This window comes from Centroberyx affinis, unplaced genomic scaffold (assembly GCF_046629955.1).
Source record: "Centroberyx affinis isolate AG114_WGS23_722 - 3 ecotype Tasmania unplaced genomic scaffold, CSIRO-AGI_Caff_v1 ptg000786l_1, whole genome shotgun sequence".
Classification (NCBI taxonomy): Eukaryota; Metazoa; Chordata; class Actinopteri; order Beryciformes; family Berycidae; genus Centroberyx; species Centroberyx affinis.
This window is the reverse complement of record NW_027279393.1, coordinates 1-14940: the sequence shown is the minus strand read 5'-3', so window position 1 is coordinate 14940 and position 14940 is coordinate 1. Positions and strand designations below refer to the sequence as shown.

Below are 14940 nucleotides of genomic sequence, written 5' to 3'. Positions count from 1 at the left end.
TAGTAGTAGCAGCAGGAGTAGCAGTAGAAGTACCAGTAGTAGCAGTAGAAGTAGTAGTAGCAGCAGTAGTTGTAATTATAATAGAATCAGTCATTTAATGGTAATTACACCTGTGTTGTGTGTGTGTGTGTGTGTGTGTGTGTGTGTGTGTGTGTGTGTGTGTGTGTGTGTGTGTGTGCCTTTTTAAAGGTTGTAGTATTATGGGTTGTAGTAAAAGCAGCAGTTGTAATATCAGGAGTAGAAGTAATACAATTAGCAGTAGTAATAGTAATTGGACTATGAGTATTAAAAGGCTTCAAGCTTGGTGGTGTCAGAAGATAATGTTACCCACTGGATTTGAATCCACAATCTTCTGCATTGCAAACCTTTACACTGACCACTAGGCTACTGAGTCCAGTGGAAGGCATTATGCTCTCTGTGTCTCTGCCTCTCTCCCTGTCTACCACCTGTCACCAGGTGTTTTGAATCCTTTAATCACACACTTTCTACTGAAGGAAAAAAAGGCAGCGGGATGTGGAAAACTCTGAAACAAACGTCCATAAGTCAAAAACTACAAATGCTATCACTTAGATATTTACATTGTCAGAGAAGGGAGGAGTAGCAGAACAATTTGATATGTAACATGTATGTCTGCTGTTAAAATTGTGGAAATGACTACAGTTAAAAGGAAACAATCGACACAAATACTATTCCCTAGTGTTGAACAAACCATCATAGCTCACAAAATACATATCCCATCACTTAGATATTTATATATTGGGAGAGATAAGAAGTATGTCAACATTTTGATGTATAATATGTGCGTGTAGTGTGAAAAATGTGGGAACTATTATAGATCAAATATTGTATTTGTAGAATGAAAAATCGGCAGAAACAAGGCAAAATGACTGTAAAAGACAAGTGTTGAACAAATGTCCCTAACTTAAAAACTACAAATGCTACCACTTAGATATTGACATTGTGAGAGAGAGAAGTATATGAACAGTGATGTAAAATATATGTATGTGCTGTGAAAATTGTGGGAATAGTGGCAGTTTAAAAAGTATCTTCAGAACAGACCTGCTGAATGAGAGATGAGGGCTGTAGAAAGCATTTTCTACCCAGTGTTAAACAAATGTTCGTAACTCAAAAACTATAAATGCTATGACTTAGATATTGACATTGTGAGTGGCACGAGAAGTAGCAGAACAGCTTGATGTGTAAAATGTGTATGTAGGGTGAAAAATGTGGGAGCTACCACAGTTTCAAAACATGGAATATTTAGTAAAAATCACAGCCTCTAGAGTTCCTAGAGTGTGTGATGACATCACCACTCTAGCAGGCTGAAGATTCTCCATTCATTTCTATGGGGAAGAATATCATGTTTAAACATAAATTGTGAAAAAACTATAATTATACAACAGGTAGTTCCGACCAAGCATTCTGATTGGTCAACTAGACATTTAGAACGTGCTCAAATCAGCATGACAGCACACCTAGCCGTGCTCATCACTAAATATTACTCCGCCATATTATCATACATTATATTTAAATATAACGCTACGCTAACTCTGTTCAGCCTTGATGTTACCAGACGCTCTGGCATCCATCAGCTGTGCCGGTGAGTCGGTGACATGGCGCTACTAGTTTAAAAATACATGTGAAGTTCGCGGACATAGTAGCTAAATCTGTCCATGGAATTTTTTTTTTTCAGCAGATATCTTAGTTACAACAAGATTGAGCTAGCAAGGCAGTTTTGTGTTTATATGTGTGGTATTTATTCAGTTTGGGAAATCCCGCGATCTCTAGAAAGCATTAGCTCAAGTTGGCTGGCTGACTCAACAGGGACTAGAAATCGTCTCTGTTGCTAGGTCGTTACTAAGGCTCCGCCTACTTGCTGGAGTAGTAAACTAGGTTCCATTACATAGGAGTCTACTGACGTGACTGATTGTTTTCCAGTTATTAGTCAGACCTCATGTATTTCCAGGGAAACGGAGATAACACTAGCAAAAAGGTTTTTATTTTGAGAGCGAATTGCCCCACAATATGAATAGATTTTGTTTATATCTTTTATTTTGTTGGTAACTGTTGTATAATCGCAATATTACACTCGAGGGTGTGCTTTACCGTCATTATTGGAAGCGCCGAGGTCCGTAAGCATCACTGAAGTCTCGTGTAATTACTCTCGTTACAATATTACTCTCGTGTAATATTGCTTAAATCCCAACACTTAGAAAAGTAATAGCACGCTATTCCCGAACATGCTAAACGTGTGAGAGTTTGAACCACGTCGATAGCTCAAACAGTTCGAGCCGCATTAAAGTTTAAAAAAGCGTCCGGAAGAAAAATAATAAGTAAGCAGGAGAACAATAGTTGAGCCTGCTGAAGCAAGCCCAACTAATAATCCAAACAAAAACAATAGGGTTCCCCGCACTATGTGCTTGGACCCCTAATTAGGATAACAAGTTATGCAAAAACACTAAATAAAGTCAGCCAAGCTAAACCACATGAACAGACAAAGTATCCACCTCACATATGTAGGGGAAGAAATGAAGCCTTTTTCGAAGTTGGTATATTTTCAACATTGGGAAAGAGGCTGGAGGCTCACAGCACTGCAACATGAAGTTAATCAGTCAATGACACTGATATGGGAATCTTAACTGCAGCTCAACATATATTTGTCTAATTGTTCAGCACAAACAGAGGCTGTTAGTGGCAGCAGAGCTTGACTGTGATATGGAACATGTCAGGAATCCACCATGGTCTCCTCTGTTATTAAACTCTTCTCCTCTCTGAGTTAAACCATGTGCTGAAATATTCTCTCCCAGTCTGTTCTGGTTTGTACGGCAGCAAAACCTCACCAGCCTCCAACCAGAGGAACAATATTTATGAATGAAAATCCCCTTAACCTGACCGGCGTTGTCTACAGACGATATTGTTCTCAAACTGCAGCGGTTCTCTTCACAGGGAGGGATGAGCATTAATGTGATAGTAATGTGATAATAATCTCACTAATCTCTGTAGGGAAATTCTCTTTTCTGTAACTGTGAGTAAGTGTTGTAAGAGTCTGTTTATACTGAGTTAGTTGGGTTAGTTAGTTTCATATCCACAAATTGTCTACATCCTCCCCAATAATCAATGTATTTATGATTAATACAGTCTCTGGAAGGTAAATGGTGAAGTGTGTTAATTATTACAACAGACTATTTCAGAATGTTTAATTTGGTTTAGTGATGACCTTATTTTAATTTTATTTATTTTTTAAATTTAAGTTTGTTAGTCTGTATTGTTTTTTTTTACCTTTCCAATTTTTAAACTGTAAACCTACAATGTCTGAATGTTGTATAAATGTTAATAATAAAAGTTTATCATTCAGTTTACCATTACAGAGGAATCAGCAGTGTCACAGCGCCCCCTCTGGACAGATTATGTATCTCCCTCTGAACTGAGAAATGACCAGAAGAGGATGTCACGTGACTTTCTGTTGGTCTCTAAATTATCAACCTGATAAATGATCATTAGAATCTGTGACTCTGCTCTCTGGAAGTGTTTGTGTTTTCATCAAGGTACCAGAAGGTTAATTTGGTGTCAATTAACGGGCTCACTATCGACTGTAATATATAAAAAGACCTTTTGCACAATATTCTTTGTCATATGAATGCCTGAACAATCTTTTATAGGTTATAAAACAACTATGATCCACAAATACACAACACACATATCAACACAAAAACAACTCTAAATTAGGTTTTCAGAAACATTTTATTCTTTTATCAAACCCTTTTTTGTTACACTAACAAGGAAGATGCCATACTGCAAATCCAAAATTTCCCCCAACACAGACACCCCCCCCCTCTCTCACACAAACACACACACAATCAATTCAAACTGGAATAGAGTAGAACATCTACACACAATATATGACTGCTGTAATTCCCTAATGAAGACCAAAATCCAATTCACCAAATACGAAAAAAAACCCAAATAGACAAATAGATAGATACAAGTAACACAGAGCATAAAAACGGTGCAGAAGATACCAATCAATAAATAATAATAGATATTTCTGTAAAAGAAATAAAACTAAGGAGCCCTTAAAGTCCCGATAAGGGCAAATAAAAACACATAAAAATAGGCTATGACTCAAAACCGTGTAACGTAGTGTTATACACCATGTGGGAAGGTGGTATATATAGCTATCACAATCACAAGTAGTGATATCCTTGAACGGTTACTTGGAAGACTGCGTGAAACGGTCAATGTGCGTGAGGGCAGTAAAGCAGCAAAAAATCACCTTCCTACATGGGCCCCTGACAGCTTCTGGGCCCTATCCTATGACCCTATCCTAGATCCTATGATTTAAAATGTCAACAAGTTTTGTTAATGTGCACTTTTGTTGCAAATTAGAAACAACTGCTGCAATTTATCTTGATGCCTCAGTAATTTATTGGAGTTCATCATCCTCTTCTTATCTCCACTCATCGCCTGTCAAGACAGATTAACAGACAGATTAACAGACAGATTAACAGACAGACAAGGTGAAATATTGAACTCAATCTGCTTTTTTGTACATCAGAATGAGGATAAAAAATCAATGCCGAGTGTTTTCTGTATAATTACATTGTAACACTGAGTGAGAAAATGTTTTATCAGAATGACTTTTTGAATCCTCACCAGCAGGTAGATGTGAATTACAACTCTAAATTGTGTTTTCGTCTAAAGGGAATCAATGATTTAGTAAAGATAGAGTAACTGCTTATATATCTGTGAGTATTATGCCAGTACAGCAGTTATGCACATCTGCACAGAATAGTTTACATGATGAAGTACTCACTGTGATCAGGTAGGAGATGCAGCTTTGGCAGATGAAGTCTCCAAAGCTACAAAAAGACGACAAAAAATGTTTTATTTGAAATGAACAGCAATATTATAAGAAACAGAACTGTACATGAGAGATTAGTGATTGATTACTAATGCCTGGCCGTCTGCCTTGTCTTTTAAGTACAAACCATGGAAGCAACAGATATTATAATATTACACATTACAGTACAGTACATGCCAAAAAAAAATTATATATTTTTTAAGGAAGAAAACTTACTGTTAGCAGGCCTGAACCCTGAAATACAGACAAGAGGTTACATTATTACTCAATGACAGATTATGATTTAAGATTCATGAAAGGAAACATAAAGAGAAAATTAAGTTACATATATGCATTACTATTACTAGATATGTCAACTAAATGTTTCTGTTAAGATAATATTTATATTTTATGGACTTTGCATTACCAGAAGCACCACACATAAACTATATATTAAGACTGTCACAAGCATGTGTGCTAAAATCCAATAGTGGAGTAAAAATGGCTTCATGATGAGTAAAAAAAACTCTTCGTCCCTCACCATTATTGTTCCTTCTCCAGATGAAGACTCCAGCGATGCAGATCACCAGGAGGAGCAGCAGTCCAACGACTCCAATGACAAGAGCAGTATTGATCCCTGAAGGAGAACATGGAACCAAAACAGAGCATTCAGACTTTGTCACATAACACTGGATGGATCACATTATGTTTTTGTTCCACTTCAGTATTTTAAGTATAGAGAGGAGGTCATGTGAATCAGACAAACTAGAGAGACACCTAATGTGTTTTAGTGAACCGACCGGCACGTTTGGTTTCCTTCAATATTCTCATGGAGTTAAAACTGTCTGATTGGAACACCATAGGGGGCATAGAAACATAGGCTGGAACTTGTAATAGATACCATATATAAAATCTTTTCAAAAGTTTAATTTAATCTTTTCATTTGGATATATAAAACTGACAAAAACTTCTTATGGAAACTTCTGATCTCAAAAGAAACAAAAACAAAATATCAATATGACTGACAAAAAACAAACTGAACTGGATGACAGAAACTAAAATGACAACAAATAAACAACAACCAGACAAACCAAGTACAACAAAAACAAAATGTATTCATAGCTACTCCACTAGAGGGAGCTCCACAGATTTTGTTCCTCCCAGATTTAAGACTAACCTGGGAAAGGAAACTTTTTTTATATGCAGCAGTAAGTCTGTGGAATAGGATGCCAAGTAATATTAAGACAATTAAAGGTCTAGGAGGTTTCAAATGTGCGCTCATGAACAAGAACTATACTCAGTGTTTGAGTGTCTTTTTCTTCTTTTATGATATTGTCAAATACATTAATTCATCCATTCATTCATAAATTGCAAGTCAGGTGTAAGAAGTAAACTAAATGTCTCTCCTCCTCCATCAGCTCTGATCCCAGTCTTACCCGGGTTGTTGGTCTTGATCACAGCTGGGTCCAGTTTGGTGACCATGTCCTCCTTGACACCAGAGAGCTGAAACACACACTCGTACTTCCCCCAGTCTTCAGGTTTGACTGATGAAACGTCCAGCTGAACGCTCGTCTGGAAGGTTCCATCGTGGTTGGGGAGGATCTCTCCCTGGTCCACAAGGTCCTGAAGCTCCTCTCCATCTCTAGTCCAGAACAACATGCCTTTGTCAGGGTAGAAACCTGTAGCGTGGCAGCTGACTGGAGAGGAGGGAGACTTCTGGAGGAGAGACACAGAGGGAAGCACTGGAGAGGGGGGGGGGGGTTCATATTGGTTCATATTCACTGTAATGTTTCTGTACATTAGAAACAGAAGAGACAGATGAACATTGTTGTGTCCATGAAACTACATCAGGTCATGTGACTCTACCTGTTCTCTGCAGAGTGCTCTTCCCATAGTGCACATACTTCTTCAGAAGGTCAAAGCAACCCTGGGACAAGAAGTATTTCCAGTTTGCTAATTCAGCTTTGTCATTGTTCAAGTTCTGTTTGGTGATGACAGCCTGCGGTGTTAGAGCGATCCATGTCAGTGTCTTCAGGTCCAATACCAGCCAGTCTTCTCCATCATAACCATACTGATTAAAACCATTAACATAATCCCCAGTCTCATCATCCCATTCACAGCCAAACATGCTCTGGAAGGTGTGGACACCTGAGAGAGAGACAGAGACAGAGACTGAAGTAAACCAGAGTGAGATCCTAGCACAGTCAACTATCAGTGGTTGATATCACATCTTTACCACAGAGACACACTGATCCACAGACACCAAAACAGAGGATCTACACCTACTGCTGTTACTGGCTGGATGGAAGCCGCTCACAGCCAAACATAATGTGGAAAGTGTGGACGGCTCAGAGAGAGACAGAGAGGCAGAGACTGCTGTAAAACAGAGTGAGATCCTAACACAGTCAGTATCCTCTCTTTACCACAGAGACCAACAGACAGTTTATCTACACTGTTGAAGGTAGTGGCTTCATGTGAGCTGCAGGAACACACACACACACAAACACACACACACACACACACACACACACACACACACACACACACACACACACACACACACACACACACACTGAGGTGGAGTCCTGACTAGAAAGACACACACTGAACCTGATCCTGGAGTTAACATCACATCCACTGAAACCCTGCAGCCAGTGGATCAGTCCCACAATATCCTCTTCCTAGGAGAAACTACAGAAGCTCACTAGACTGTCCTGAGGCTGGTCTAGAAGCTTCCACTGAAGGAGAGTTTCAGCCTAGGATTAGTCACTAGGCTAGACCTGGTCAGCCAGGACAGTGAGTCTGTTCAGTAGTGTGTTACTACAACTGGTCAGAATAAGGCAGAGACCAGCAGGACCATTATGGAGACTGGGAGGCAGTCTGTCTGTCCTGATTGGTCCATCCATCCATCAATCATTCCATACAACCAACAACTATTTCCACCTGCAGATGTTGGCTTGGTGCCGCCTACTGGGATGGACCAACACACTGTGGTCAGTAGAGTTATTATCATCTAATGTGTTTCTACTGCTGGAGATTTATTATGGGATGGACCAACACACTGTGGTCAGTAGAGTTATCATCTATTGTCTAGTGTTCTATATATGTATTATGGGATGGACACACTGTGGACAGTACAGTAGAGTTAATATAATCTAATCTGTAGTTATACTATATATTAATCATGGGATTGTGACAGCCCTCCCACTCTTGTGTGCTTCCTGATTGTGTTTTTGTTACAGGGGATTGACAGGCAGAGTTGGGAGTGTCCCTGATACTGATGTGGGACACCTGGGATGGGTGGATCCCAGGTTATTTCAGATGGCTGCTCTCTCTCCCTCATTCTCTCTCTCCTCTCCACCCTTCTGGATGGTTTGAGCTTATGCTCCTTTTTTTGGTTCTTTTCTTTCACCATACAACACCACACTTTACACTCACCCATGCAATGCATTCACTACTGATGTTTCAGACTTACACCCTTATTCTTATTTTGTATAATTTACTTATTTAGGTTATAATAAATATTTTGTTGTATTACTTTGAAACATGTGTGGTCTCCGTCTTTGTCAAGTCCATTGAGCCTGGGCTGTGACAGGATGGACACAGCAGAGTTGGATGTTGAACTTTTGTCAACATCCAACTCTGTCAGCAGGTTTATTAAAACATACTGCTAACTGTCATATGGGACCCAGCAGAAGCAGCCTGTGTCCAGTTTACAGTCCTGCTCTGTAGATTGAGAAACCAGGCAGTAATGTTATTCTATCAGCTGTGTGTTGTGAAACTTGTGATAAACAGGTTTCTACAGTAGTTATTATGTTTTTTTTATTATAAATTATTCTAATCTAATCTATTGGAGATGAACTGTTAATAATCTCTGTTGGTTATTATGGGATGGACAGAAACACTGTAGCAGTACAGTAGACTAGCATCCAGTCATCATATCTGTGTGTGTATGATGGAAGCTACTTCTCTGTGCTATTTTACAACAAACCAGGATGAAAAACATTTCAGTAGAATAAAGTGAAACGCAAACAAACCTCCAGTTTGGTTGAAGCGCTGCTTCAGAGTCTGAAGTTCGGCTTTGAAGAACTGATGGGCATCCATACATCTCACAGTGTGCCACTCCAAGTGCCCTGGATCATCTGCTATGACTTTGTTCATCCAGTGTTTGGGTACTAACCTCTTGGTGTTGCTGTCATAGTGACCGATCTGAACTCCATCAACCAACCCAACAGCCACAAACTCTGGGAAGTTTGGGACTTCAGTGGATCCAGTGTGGAAAACCTTCAGGGAGTGAGTCACTGTGGGACAAACAGTTAACATAAGAAACTCAGGTTTTCATTTACATTTTTGCCGGGCCGGTTTAGAAAGTAGCTAACTGATGGATTGACTGACTGACCTACCGACTACCCATTGTTGAAAGTCACGCGATAAGTGGCGTCAAGACCTACACGGTTATAGTGGTATACGTGATATCGCGTTGTTTGCACTGTCACGGTGTGTTTCTGCCCCGGATTTCAAACTGGAAAAACATGGCGGCTTGTTTGGAAACTTCCTCTTATATTACGAAAACGGTTCACCGAAATGTGTTTCTGAAAACATTTGAGGCGAGAAATCAGCCATGCAGTTGTTGAATCTGTCTTCATTTGACATCGACAACGGTTAGTTTAAAAGTTTGTACACGAGTTTCGGGAGTTTCCAGAGGCGGCGAGTCGCGCTACTACAAGCGTCCCTTCAAATCCTGAATGAACATCTGCGATAGAAACAGGTTTGTTGAAACCACATCATCAGCGTTCACTTTATTGTCCAGTCAAAGTTAATGTTTCTTCCGCGGAAAACGTAGTTGTCAGGCATCGCAACCAGGGGGGGAGGGAGGGAGAGAGAGAGAGAGACCGAATCGAGAGAAACTGAATTGAAATCAGTGCTAGACTATTACAGACTGAAATTATTACTATTAAACAACATAGAAAACATAGAAATGGTTCAATATCATGTTCAATATCTCAAATATTAAACTCCATTTCGCCGCGACTGAGGCTCAGTGGACTGACTTCATTTCAGGCTATAGTCTTTTCTAACTCCGGTGCCGGTGAATGTGCGACCTGTTGAGAGTGACACCGGTGACTCTTCCTGCATCCGTGTGCACGTGGAGTGTGCATGCATACATAACGTGCACACATAAGTTTGCTCACGTGCATCTTTATACACAAGTGAGGCTTAACTGTGGTTGAAGTTCAAAATGTGTATGTGCACGTCAGCTTGAGCGTGTGTGTGTGTACATGTCTGTGTGTGTATGGGCCCTCAAGACTGGAAATTTGATGTTAATATGTTATGTTATGTTTGAATGATATCTCTAATGTATTTGAATAAATATCTCAAAATAGACTGCAAACTTTGAGGCCCTTAGCACATAGTTTGGTAACAGTCAAGACATAAAGGGGCATAAATGCCCCTCTTTCCAACATTGTATTAAACTCAAAATGTCTCCAGGGGTCAATGTGGCTGAAAATGATAGAGCAGGTCATGGGCAGTGCAGAACACTTATTATACTAGTGTGTGAAAGCCAAGAGGAGGTCCGGCTTGCACTAGGTCTACCTAGTCTTATTTAAATAAATCTTTCTAATAACAATGTATGATCGGTTGAAAATTCCCCGAGCACAGCAGAGAATTTACATTTCTATTTGATGACTATGGGACAAATAAATAAAGCAACAGTGTCTTGAGTAATGTACAGAGAGTTTTCATTCATTTTGTAAAGGCTTGGTATTCATTAACACAGACTCAAAAGGGATTTATAATTTGCCAGAAATTTAAGGTTATTTCACTCCAAAACACTGTCAAATATATCAATTTTCTGAAAATCTTACGACCTGGAATGCATGAGTCATTATTGTCAACACATCATGCTATTTTGACAACTGTTATTTAATTAAAATATTTCATCATATTAAATACATCATATCAATAAGTATCAGTATAGAAGGAAAGTTGACAAAGCTGACATTAATATCTGTAATCACAAAATAGTCTCAATATGCTGGTGGTAGTTACAACAACTACAAAGGAAAGATTTTAAATGTGATCTTACCTGGAGATGCAACATGACAGAAGAGCAGCAACAAAATAATCTCCTTCATCTTGTTTTGATAAAGAAGTAGACTACAGTTTAAAGTAATGAATAAATCTTCTGCTGGTTAAAACTTTGTCTCTGGTCCACAGATCGTTACAGTCAGCTTCACAGTGAAAGATCCAATTCTAGCCAATAGAAATTCAGAAAAGACTGTTACATCATAGGTTACTAGGCTGAACTGAAGAGCTGAGGGAGACACAAGACTTATAAAATCCTAACTGATTTTGAAAACGCATTACTTCACACACATAAGGACAGATTTTACAGATTTGTTTTTGTCTCTCAGTCGTAAATATGCTCACACTAGGAGGATTAAGCAAAGATGTGGTATCACACACAAAGTCACACTGCAATTTTTTTTATCTCAATCTATCATACCATAAACCTATTTGACAATTAATGTCAATAAATTACAAAGTTAGGCTACTTTTCTATTAAAATGTATTTTTCTCCCTGGACAACAGAAAATCTTTGGTGGTGGAGATGCTGTTATTAATAGCATCAAACTACAAGCAGTAGGCTAGTCAACTTATAGGCCTACAACTGAGCAGCAGATTCAAATACAACATATAAGAACTGACAACACATGCAATAAATCTACAAACAAACCAAAGTCTAACATAAAGTGCATACGAGGGGATAAATATCTTCATATATTGTCATTATATTGCATAGCTTTAGGGCATTTTTGCTTTTAACTTTTTTCAAGGATTTGGAATAGAACGATTTAGTTTATGAAAGCAACAAACTTCAGAGGGGTCTTAAAAAAACAGCATTTATTTATATGTGTGACTTCCACCTGAGCTTATGGATGTCCTTGTGTGGGAAAATGTTTCTGCTGATGACGAGGTTGTTGTTCATGCTCAGGTCAATCAGCCGTTCTCCATTGTTGTTTCTTTCTCTGCACCCCTGGGTGCCCGTTGCTCTCTGGTAGTTGGTGTTGTCAGAGCCCACTGTGGCTCTCAAGTCTCCAGTTATCTGAAGCATGTTGTGTTGGGGTGCTTTGGAGTTCGTACCAGTTGTCTTTGTCCTCTTCAGCCTCATTTGTTGGTGCACAGCACTGCAGGATGGTTAGTTTGCAGTACTTTGAACTGAGATGTACTCTGATCAGCCTCTCTCTCACTGGTTCCCATTCCAGCAAGGTTTAGTCTTTCTCCTTTGACAGAATGATGGCAGAGGTGTGGCCAGGTCAACTTTGCTTGAGTCCCAAGTTTCAAGTCAAGTCCCAAGTCTAAATGTAGATTACCAAGTCAAGTCAGAACAAATCAAGAGTCCAGTATCAATTTAATATCTTAAACGATAAGATGTGTTTTTTAATGCATTGCTTACCATCAACAAATCTTATGAAAATAACAAAATCAATGTGTTTGCTCTACTCCTGTTACTTTCTGACTTCCCACGTACCGTTTTTAGCCATCAAGCCGGAAGTCACTGGCTCCAATTGTAAGCTAAAAACCTTGAAATACAGCTCACAAAGACATAGTTTACATTTTAAAAATCACTTACTGTTACCATGAAAAGTCAGGCTGTTGTACCAAATCAAATTCAAATGGGAACAAATTCTTCATTACGCCAGGGTGCATCATGTTTTTTTAATACAATGGAGTTCTATGGCTGCTGGGACATGGCTGCATTGGGCACCGGCTACATGGACGAGATTTGTTAGCAAAACAAAATCATTACTGATTTTGTTATTTTCATAGGATTTGTTGACGGTAAGCAAAGCATTAAAAAACACCAGCCTTATCCTTCAAAGAAAACTAAATATCTAGGACTTTTCAATCCAATATGGTTTTAATAGGATATAAACTTGGTAAGAGCATCATGAGTTTGATTTCTATAATCAGTTTCAACTTCAATAAATTCAATCATTCCATACAAATTCACAAAACAGAATTTAAATTTCAGTCGTCAAATCTCATCACTTTCAATCTAAGTCATTTACACAAACACAAGATCTTTTGTCAAGACTTTAGAAACCTTTTCAAGTCATCAAAGTACAAGTCAAAGTCAAGTCCCAAGTCAGAACCCAAGGCAAGTCAAGTCTTAAGTCTTCTCTTAATGCATCAAATCAAGTCTCAAGTGATTGTGACTCGAGTCCAAGTCATGAGTCCCCACCTCTGTGTCAGGTGATGCCTCTTCATCCCACTGAGGACTTGTTCCGTCTTTGAGGCCTCCAACGTGGTTCGGACATTTCTCGCACCAAGGTGGACCTTGGTTTTTGCAGAGAAAAACTCTTAATTAGGTTTTCAGAAACATTTTATTCATTCAACAATGTAAACCATTTTCTGTGCAAGTTAAACAAGGGGAACCATACTCCTTAACCTCCTTCAAAATCTCCCCCAACATACACACACACAAACGCCAATTCAAATTGTAAATGAAAACTTATTGCTCTCATACCCATTCAAAATGCTATTGGAGATCATTTCCACACCATTTGAACAGCTATACAATGACAGAGCAGAACATTGAGCCACAGCAGCATCCAGAGAACTGAACCAAAGTCATTTTGTGTGATTTATAAACTGTTTGTTCTCTCATCATGTGTTTGGTCTCTGGTAGCTGCTGTAGTAATCCCTCACCACAAAAGCTCTGCAGAAACAGCTGTACAGCAGCATCAGTACTCTGCTGATGTTGTTACTCCTACAGAGGAGGATTTACCTGTACAGTGATGCTGCTGCCAGTTCTGACTGTCACTCAGTTAAGAGAAAACAACCTGCATTTAATAGTAGCACCAATACAGTATGGAGACTGGGGTGAAGCACAAATGCAGAAAAATGGTCCAAGAAACAACCAGAAATATTCATCTTTGGTAAGTAAATCAACGCAAATTTTAACAATTTGATTTTTCCCACAACTTTCTGACAGATCCTATGACTTAAAATCTCAATATTCAATTAAACACGTTTTGTTAATGTGCACTTTTGTTGCAAATTAGAAACAACTGCAATTTATCTTGATGCCTCAGTAATTTATTCACCATCCTCTTCTTATCTCCACTGGTCAGACAGACAAGGTGAAATATTTAACTTATTATTGTTCACACTGTGCAGTCTATTTGCTTTCATATTGCATGGGATATTAATTTCTGCATCAAAAGATAACATTTAGCTATAGAATGATGCAATGTGCTTTTTTTCAGAATAAGGATAAGGATAAAAACTCAATGTCAACTGTTATTAATATAATAATAATAATTTGTAATAATAATTAATTATACTGTAACACAGAGTGAGAAAATGTTTTATCAGAATGACTTTTTGAATCCTCACCAGCAGGTAGATGTGAATTACAACTCTAAATTGTGTTTGCGTCTAAAGGGAATCAATGATTTAGTAAAGATAGAGTATCTGCTTATATATCTGTGAGTATTATGCCAGTACAGCAGTTATGCACATCTGCACATAATAGTTTACATGATGAAGTACTCACTGTGATCAGGTAGGAGATGCAGGTTTGGCAGATGAAGTCTACAAAGCTACAAAAAGACGACAAAAAAAAATAATAAACAGCAATATTATAAGAAACAGAACTGTACATGAGAGATTAGTGATTGATTACTAATGCCTGGCTGTCTGCCTTGTCTTTTAAGTACAAACCATGGAAGCAACAGATATTATAATATTACACATTACAGTACAGTACATTACCATATTTTTTTAAGGAAGAAAACTTACTGTTAGCAGGTCTGAACCCTGAAATACAGACAAGAGGTTACATTATTACTCAATGACTGATTATGATTTAAGATTCATGAAAGGAAACATAAAGAGAAAATTGAGTTACATATATGCGTTACTATTACTAGAAATGTCAACTAAATGTTTCTGTTAAGATAATATTTATATTTTATGGACTTTGCATTACCAGAAGCACCACACATTAACTATATATTAAGACTGTCACAAGCATGTGTGCTAAAATCCAACAGTGGAGTAAAAATGGCTTCATGATGAGTAAAAAAAAC

General features: G+C 38.4%; 1 protein-coding gene across 5 annotated transcripts; it reads right to left on the bottom strand.

Moving 5' to 3' along the window:
• Positions 1-3682: 3682 nt before the first annotated feature.
• LOC139644789 (major histocompatibility complex class I-related gene protein-like) lies at positions 3683-14669 on the bottom strand. Of its 5 annotated transcripts, none has more exons than XM_071520273.1 (11): positions 14651-14669; positions 14406-14451; positions 11770-13183; positions 10929-11095; positions 8878-9141; positions 6707-6988; positions 6277-6582; positions 5382-5477; positions 5078-5095; positions 4814-4859; positions 3683-4464 (listed from the first exon to the last, which is right to left on the bottom strand). In XM_071520273.1, exons 4-10 carry the CDS (start codon positions 10975-10977, stop codon positions 4819-4821), a joined length of 1056 nt encoding a protein of 351 aa, XP_071376374.1. In that variant the 5' UTR covers positions 10978-11095; positions 11770-13183; positions 14406-14451; positions 14651-14669; the 3' UTR covers positions 3683-4464; positions 4814-4818. The 5 variants fall into 5 exon arrangements, with proteins under 5 accessions (XP_071376374.1, XP_071376376.1, XP_071376377.1 ...); XM_071520275.1 differs by having other exon boundaries at positions 10929-12201; positions 13089-13183; XM_071520276.1 differs by having other exon boundaries at positions 10929-12126; positions 13089-13183.
• Between the last annotated feature and the right edge of the window lie 271 nt (positions 14670-14940).

Coding starts and splice junctions, on each gene's coding strand:
- LOC139644789 (XM_071520273.1), bottom strand. CDS start 10,977: ATGAAGGAGATTATTTTGTTGCTGCTCTTCTGTCATGTTGCATCTCCA. Junction 6,989..8,877: donor GCGCTTCAACCAAACTGGAG/GTTTGTTTGCGT, acceptor TCTCTCTCTCAG/GTGTCCACACCTTCCAGAGC. Junction 6,583..6,706: donor GAGCACTCTGCAGAGAACAG/GTAGAGTCACAT, acceptor CCCCCTCTCCAG/TGCTTCCCTCTGTGTCTCTC.